The 8,734-nt window shown below is 35.6% G+C and overlaps 1 protein-coding gene across 3 annotated transcripts in view; it reads right to left on the reverse strand.

The window, feature by feature from the left end:
* Positions 1–7,555, reverse strand: part of DCLK1 (doublecortin like kinase 1) — a 159,335-nt gene extending 151,780 nt beyond the window's left edge. For all 3 annotated transcript variants that reach the window (XM_015816185.1, XM_015816184.1, XM_015816186.1), the window contains exon 1: positions 7,180–7,555. In XM_015816185.1, the coding sequence (XP_015671671.1) occupies positions 7,180–7,555 (376 nt within the window). The remainder of the gene's footprint in view (positions 1–7,179) is intronic.
* Between the last annotated feature and the right edge of the window lie 1,179 nt (positions 7,556–8,734).

Raw genomic sequence — 8,734 nt, forward strand, 5'->3', positions numbered from 1 at the left:
AAATAAATAATTTCTATGCTAAAATCAAATTAAATGACAGGCCTGTTCTAAAAACACCCCATACAAAACCCCCACTAAAACATAATCAAACTTAATCAAACTACGCCAGGCCGGCCGCACGGAATAGATGGGCCTTCAGGGCTCGGCGAAAAAGGCGCAGGTCCGCAACTGTACGTAGGTCGGGGGGTAGGTCATTCCATAATGACATAATGAAGATCATGTGAAATATTAGTATCACTTTATAAGGCCTTGGTAAGACCAGGGCTTTTTTTCTCATAGAACGCCCAGAACAGAGTTCCGGCACCTTTTTTGGATGGAACCTTGTAGGGTAGGCAAGGCGGGTTGTATGACATGTGTGAGTTCTGGCACCTATTTTTTATTTTTTTTTTACAAAAAAAGCACTGGGTAAGAGCACACTTGGAATCCTGCATCCAGTTCTGGTCACCACAATATTAAAAAAGAGACTCTGGAGAGAGTGCAGAGAAGAACAAAGATGATTAGGGGCTTGGAGGCTAAAATATATAAAGAACAATTGCAGGAATTGGATATGTCTTGTCTAGTAAAAAGAAGGACTAGGGGTGACATGATATTCCAAATTTGAGGGGCTGCCACAAAGAAGAGAGAGTCTACTTGATTTCCAAAGCAGCAGAAGGCAAGACAAGAAGCAATGGATGGAAACTAATCAAGGAGAGAACCAATCTAGAACTCCTCAGTGTCAGGGGAAATTTCCTGACAATGAGAATAATCAACTAGTGGAACAGCTTGCCTTCAAAAGTAGTGTTGCTCCGTCACTGGAGGATTTTAAGAAGAGACTGGACAGCCATTTGTCTGAAATGGTATAGTCTCCTGCTTGAGTAGGGAGTTGGACTAGAAGACCTCCAAGGCCCTTCTAACTCTGATGATGCTCTATGTTCTCTGTATATACATAGAATAAATAATCCTTGAATAGATTTAATATTTAGCAGAAACTGTTCTTTAAATCACAATACATTTAACTGATTTGTAACATTAACTCTTCACTCACTTTTTTGCATATTTAAAAGATTAACACTGAAAAAATTGACAGAACTTTGGCAGGGGGGGAAAAGCAAAAGAGAGTGACCTAAAACTCTGTGTTTAAGTGACTGGGGACAAAAGGTAATGTCCTAAAAAGTTGCTAACAAAAAAGGGTGTGTTGTGAGAGACAATATGCTGTGAGTAATCTGAATAATAATAGCATCAATAAATGGCAGCCAGTATCCAAGGAACAAGCTCACAACACAAATAAGCAGGGAAGGGTAATTGCAGTTTACCAGTATGGGGGGGGGATCAGTGCTTACCCATTTTTAGCTCTAAGTAAACAATGTAAATTTAGCTAATCTGAGAATGTAACAAACAAAAATAAACTCTTGCCTGCTTAAATAGTGGTTAACAGAGCTTGAGGATGGAGAGGATGGAGAGGATGGAGGGAGGGATGGAGAGAGAGAGAGAGAGAGAGAGACAGACAGACAGACAGACAGACAGAGACAAAGGATATTATACAAGAGAATAGAGTATTTACAACTAGCCTTCAAGAAGGCAAAAAGAAATCACAATAGTGAAGATTCACTATTATAAAGACCAGAGACAAATGTATATTAGCCAGATCTACCAGCTCATGCAGATTATTGGCTGATACAACCATGGATTAAGGATGTAACAAAACTATTTCCAATTCCTATTAAATCCATTGTTAATTACCACCTCCTGCTAATCTCTGTGGGAACCAATGATACTGCTGACAACAGCTACAACATATATCATTTAAAAATTAGGAAGTTCTAGAATCTTGATGTTTTTATTTATTTTTCCAAATCATAGAACAGTATTGCAGAGATAAAGAAATAATACTACGGAAGACAAATTGACTTCAAAAATAAGGTAGACAGAGAATCTTTGGTTTCTGAAACCAAGGTCTGAATTACAAAAACCATTGGTATACTGCTGGTAAAAATGTGTTTGGCATTTATTAAGTACGGTGAGCTGGATCAGAAGGGCTTAAACTGGATTTGTGAGGTTGGAGACAAAAATACTAAAGAATCAACCTCAGATACAAGACTGCAAACTAGAAGAAAGGGGAAATACTGTTCTAATAAAAACCCCTGAACCACATAGTGAAAGATCAGAAGGTTCATTGGCTGTGGTTTCAAACCATCCTAATCTTTAAAATATGTAAAATAAAGGTGAACTTGAATTGTTGGTACAAGAACACAAACATGATTTAATGACAAAGCAGAATTACATTTAACTGTTGAATATAAGTAACAGAAAACACTTATAGTGAGTGAGTTGTTCCAATGTTTCCTATAGTTTAATTCTAGAAATAAAATCAAGGGTATATTTGAAGCCTATGGATATTACAAATTCATGTTATGCATGATATAATTTTTATCAGGGTTTTGCACAAATGATCTGGTCCAGAGTTGCCTGACCCTAATAACTTCTTGTTGCTCACTCTATCAAACCAATCTAATAATTTCCAAGTCTTGTACAGGGCTTACTGATAATACCTAGTAACTTATTTGGTATATTGCTAGATCAGTTTGTCCCTTCTTTTAAAGAGTACAATAATAATTACATGCTCATGTAACCATGAACTCTATATGTTCAAAAAGGAAAAGAAAATTTGGGAGCACACCTTTTAATATTGGCTTTTAGAAGCTCAAGAGGTATAAAATCTCAAATGATGCTTTCTCTACATTTGACTATATTATGAAGTTAGTAGTTTTTGAGTAGCTAGGAAACAATGGAATACTGAAAAAGGTTCCACTGAGAGTGGAGCCAGTGACTATGTCGGAACAAGGAGGTAGAAAACAAATAAACTCCTCAGAATTCTTCTCTGGAGCAAGGAGATGACCTGGGATTGCCCACAAGTGGTCTATACTGTGGATTCCCATCTGGAGACTTTAAGACAGTGGTCTGCTACAGATTTTAGAGCCATAGGAGCCAAAGGAAAGCCATCTTTGCCCAAGCTGCAATTTGGAGCCTTCAAAAGAACAGGGAGTAAGCATACTTCCTTTCTTAATCGCTGCTTGAAATTGTTTTGTAGTGAATGTTAGTATATTAGGAACCTTAAAAAAAAGCAAGTTTCATCTATCGAAAGAATTTTTATGTAAATTTAAGGAATTTAAAAATTCTTATTTCAGAATAAACAGCAAAAGCATGATTAGAACACTGATTTTGGAAAGTTATAAATAGAGTAAAGTATCTTATTTTCAAGAAATAGGATCTCAAAATTAATTACAAGACTCCTTCCTGTGGTTTAAAATTCTATAAAAAAATAGATGAAGATTTTGAAACTAAGTGTAAAAAACCTTCCCATGGGAAAATGTTGATTAGAAAAAAAAACATTAGAGGGAACTCTGAATTTTAGCACTTAGAAGGAATCAGAAAATACTAACTATTGTTAAAGGAAAAGAGACTCACTAATACACATGAAGCAAAATATGGAAGAATTTATGGATATTTGGGAACAGTGCACTCGGAACCTATTTTTAAGGCCACCTGCTATCATAAAAATGGGGAATTAAAAATGCTACATTACAAAAATTATATGGAAAAAGATGCAGGACTGGATTTACAAATGAAACTGGCTGATGTCCTAGTAATTAAAAGGGACATATAAATAACAAATCAGAAGAGTGACATGGATGTTTTTCTTACCTTGGATTTACAAAAGATATGTTAAGCAAATGAAGATAATTTTTTTGGGAAGTGAAAAGAAATCGATTTTGGGACATTTTAAACAGATTAAACATCAAGTTTCTTAAAAACAAAACGAAAGAATATAAAGTTGGCTTATTTGATTAAGGTTAAAATATTTGTGTTGATGTTTCTTGTAGCTCTTAATGGACTTCTGATTAGGGCTGAATGATGAGATTTTAATAGTTTATGAATAAGAGATAAAATATAGGAAGAAGGGATTTTAGTGGTAGTATCAGAGAAGGTGAAAAGTTATTGAAATTGTTTGTACTTGTCCAGTTGAAAGGCGAAGTCATTTCACTATACATCTTTATTTTTTATTTTTCCTGCATTTTTTTAGTTTGCATTAGTTTATCTCTGTATCTGTAAACTTTTATTAAAAATATTATGAAAAAATGAGGTTAGTACTTTATGAAAGTAGAACTAAAAGTTAATCTAGCAAGACATCTGGATGAGACCTAGATTCTGATATACAGTAGGAATTAACTACAAAAGTGTAGTAGAAACATAATTCCTAAACTGCAGCTGCGATAACCTGATGGTTTATCAAAGTCTTTGTATCATTTTAAACTGCTTCTAATAGGTGCTAGAAAACCATAGAATTTCTCCATCTAGCACCTATGATTTGCCCTTGCAAGGTCTCTACTAAATGTTCTTTTTTATCCTTACCAGAGTTTTAAACTGTTTTTGCTCCTGCAGATAAAATGTTAATGTAAAGGGATGCCCACTTAGTTTTTATTACTTGTTTTATTAAATTCCCTTTAGCCCTTACATATTCACAGTTAAACCAGTATTTTGATGTAATTATTGAAACTCAGGCTTTGCTGTGAAATTGTTAAATGGATTCTGCAAAACTGGATTAATACATTGCTAAAATATTGGAGACAGATTCATTGCCTCTTAGGATATGAGAAGAACTTAGGGAATTATTAGGGAAATTCTTAAGAAAGTATTATCATTAGTTTTTCATCAAACTGGAAGAAAAATCTAAATTCAGTCTTGAAACTCTAATCTGAATTGGATGAAAAGTTGGAGGGAGTTCTTAATAAGCATGTAGATGACAAAAGTGGTTACAGTAACTAATAACTTAGAACTGTGGTGGCAATCCTATGGCACGTGTGCCATAGGTGGCACGCAGAGCCCTCTCTGTGGGCACGCGCACCGTCGCCCCAGTCCTAGGCCTTCAGCTGGGTTTTATAAAACCTTTTCGCTTTAGGCCTCCGCCACTGTGTGCAAAAAAAAAGGTTCAATCAATCAATCAATGTCAACTTCTCATGGGAAAAAAAAAGATCTCACAAAGTTGGAATTGATTGAACTTTTCAGTCCCACCTAGTCTGCCGTTACCACCGCAGCCATGCCTACCCAATGGGCCACACCCACCCAATGGGCCACACCCACCCAGCACCCGACGATACATAAGTGGGTTTTGGGTTGCAGTTTGGGCACTTGGTCTCTAAAAGGTTCACCATCACTGGCTTAGAAGACAAATATGCAAAAGAAATGGGCTGAAAATAACTAAATGAAATTTAACAGAATCAGATGTAAAGCTCTTGACCTGGGAAACAAATTAAATAGGCACAGTATAGGAAGATGGCTATCTAGCTTGCTAATCATTTTTGTGAAAGATCCTGAAATACTAAATGCTTACAAACTGAGTATAGTGAAAAAGGACAAATTAAATTTTAGGTTAAATAAAAAGAATACTCTTTCCAAATCCCAGAAAATAATAGTTCCACTTTATTTTGCTCTGGTCATTCCATGGAATAGGTTCAGAGAATAACATGAGGATGATTACTGACTAGATCAAAGTTTCAAGAAGAAAAGTGTAAGAATTTGAAATGTTAACACTTGAAAAGGGAAGCTTTAAATTAATGGTAACTTTGTTTACTTGTTCAGGAATGATAACTGCCCAAGAAATATCCAGGGAAGAATGATTTAATTTCCACTCATTAAATATATGAATTTAGATAGAATTTTGTTCAGCCAAACCTGAGAGCTATAGAAATCAGAAAGATGTTATATGCATTTACTTTGCCATGAGATTTTTACAAAATCAAGTAAGTACTCAGATAAATATAACAGCTTAATGAAACCAAGAACTGGGCAAAAAATGCCATTAAAAGCTACGAAGCAATAGGTCATATATGGCCATATAGAAAGAAGATTCAGTAAGAATATACATGGCATTACTATTTGAATCATGTATCATCTCAGATTCAATGCTCAATGAAGTTGTTATAAAACAAACAGAGAATATATCACCTTCCTGAAGTTGATGAATTATAGTCTCCATGAATACATATTAGCATGCCTAATAACAAGGGCTTCTTGAAGCTGAGTTTAACCATATCTGGAGCCAGAGACTTCTGCCTCTGTTTTAAAAATATACAAGTAAACAAACAACAATCTTATATCAATTTGGAAATAACTTCTGCTATTGTTTAAAACTTTATTCCCAACTGCTTTATGTAAGAAGTTTAGAAATTGCTTATGCAATAAGAAAAATCCACAAATAACTTCTGTAAAACCAAAATAGGAGAGGCTTCCTTGTTAAATGTAATTATAGAAACTGCCATACACCCAGTATCTGAATTCACAAGTTAGATATCTTTATGTTTAAAGAAGAGGAAGGTAACATGGGATGTTAAAAAATAGTTACCCTGGAAGAATCAACTCTTCACAAAATGACTGCCACAAAATGGTGGTTTCAGTCATTCACCAGAAGGCAAAGAGCTTGTTTCCTGATCCCTCAAATTATTAAGTGTGTGTGTGTGTGTGTGTGTGTGTGTGTGTGTGTGTGTGTGTGTGTGTGTGTAAGCAAGAGAGCATTTTTCCATACAAAGCATTTAGCTACAACTACACAGCATTTTCATTTTCAAACAGTGTCCATGGGAATTATTTTGAAAATAATAATGTTGAAAGCCAGAGCTTACTTGTGTGGCTGCTACCCATTTATTTATTCCTTTGAAGAAAATCAGGTGGGACAGGAAGCTGAGCCAGTGTTAGATGTGTTCATAAATATCATTTTATGTGGAAAAACTCCTTGCACTATGACTCATTTGCTGCTCTTTCCTCCAATAAAGAACAAAATGAGGCCCAAAAGGATAGAGAAGCTGTGCATGTTATACTCATTACTATACCATAATTTCTCTTATATCTGATATAAACACATTAATGTTCTTATCAGTGTGGCTAAAACAATACCTCCCTCCCCCATATAAAGGCAGAAAAGTTCAGCAAGCCTAGGGACCTTTAGGTCTGTTCAATCTTTTCCCAAGTGAAGGAATATTAAAAAGAAACAGGAGCAGGATGCTCAGCAACCACAAAAGATTGCTGCTTTGAGACAAAAGGAGGGATGAAATGGACAATCATAAAGGAGATCATGAACAGAACAATTGAACAATTTACATGGGAAGATTTTGGTGCAAGTCTCCCTGGAACCCTTGCTTAAAAACTGACCTTCCACAAGTTGGTCTAAAGTGGCGATCTTCTTTGCTCCATCAATAGTGTAGATGGTTCTCACACCCTGGGGCAGATTGACATTATCAGACAAAGTTCGGGTCAGGTCAGCCAGCAAGGCTTCATAAGATCTAAAGCGATCAGGAGATATGGCATATACAATCCCTTTGAAATATCGGTCCCCATTGCGATAGAAACGGACTTTTTTGGCTTTCTTCTCAGAGCTGAGGGTTTGTAGGGTGCGGGTTCGATAGAAACTGCAATGGGCACTATGAGTCGGGCTAGGGAGCCCATTCACACGTGACCCTCGGCTGTACCGCTGTGCTTTGTCACGCTCATCAAAGTGTTCCAGCTCCATATCTCTCCCAAAGGACATTTTCAGTGATAATCTGGAAAAAGAGGGGAAAGAACAAAGGAGAAGCTTATCAATATAGCTATAATGAAATAGTTGCTTTATTAAAACAGGCTAGCAAGGACTTTTCAATAACCACAGAATCTCTGAAATTCTTTCAAGAATGCTAGCTAAGAGAACCAGTGGCTAACATTAACTACTTTAATTTTGGGATGATCTTTTTTCTCTCTCTCCAGATGTGAGTTAAAGACAACAATTTTCCTTGACTTATTGAATAATCTATTTTTCTCCTCCAGACAACCTAATCTTTTCTCCATTACCTTTTATTGGATGACCATATATTAGTATCTGAGATTATTAAATAGGATTTTCAAACCTAACTGAAGGACACAAATTCCTCATTCTGTTGAGCCAAAGATTTATCCAGCTAATTGATCTGTAACATAATCAATGCACAGGTTTAATTCCAGTGATGCAGTGACTAGGTTTCTTCAAGGTAATTATTTCTTTAATAGAAATATTAATAGGTTGACACTTTTTTGGACTTCAAAGTAAACTTTCATAACTAAAAAAGTGAAAGTCATCTAGAAGTTGGTACATCCAGCCCCTTGTGTAGCAAAACATTAAGGTCAGCAACTATACAACACCAGCAAGATGGCAAAAAGGTTAGGACCCTTTTGAGGACTCTCAAAATTTCCCAATCAGCATGGCTATTGCTGAGAACTATGTGAACTAAAGTCCAAATATCTATAGGGAACAGAGCTTGGGGAATGCTGCCCCATACATTGTGTAGTTTTAAAATGTTACAGTATTAATTCCTATATCACTAATACTCAGAAGTACAATGCAGCTCTTTAAAAAATCAACAAGAATATACATTTCAAAATAATCCACGACACTAGTGTTCCATTCTTTTCTAAGACTTCTTTTAAAATCTGTGTTCTTTTTCCCATCCCATTACACTCCATTTCTACTACAAAAATTATTTTCCTTCTCCACTGAAAAGTCTACATTGCCCAATCTATTATGCATGGATAAATTTAGCATCCCAGGCTTCTGCCACTTGATCAGAATACACATACTGAATTACAGATACTGTTATATAAATCATGACTTTCCTGTTAGTAGTTAGTTAAAATGAATGAGATTTTTCCTATACAAACGCAACTGATAAAGCAAAGTGACTAACATTGTCTACCATCA

The sequence above is a fragment of the Protobothrops mucrosquamatus genome, unplaced genomic scaffold, assembly GCF_001527695.2.
Source record: "Protobothrops mucrosquamatus isolate PMUCROS unplaced genomic scaffold, P.Mucros_1.0 scaffold411, whole genome shotgun sequence".
Classification (NCBI taxonomy): Eukaryota; Metazoa; Chordata; class Lepidosauria; order Squamata; family Viperidae; genus Protobothrops; species Protobothrops mucrosquamatus.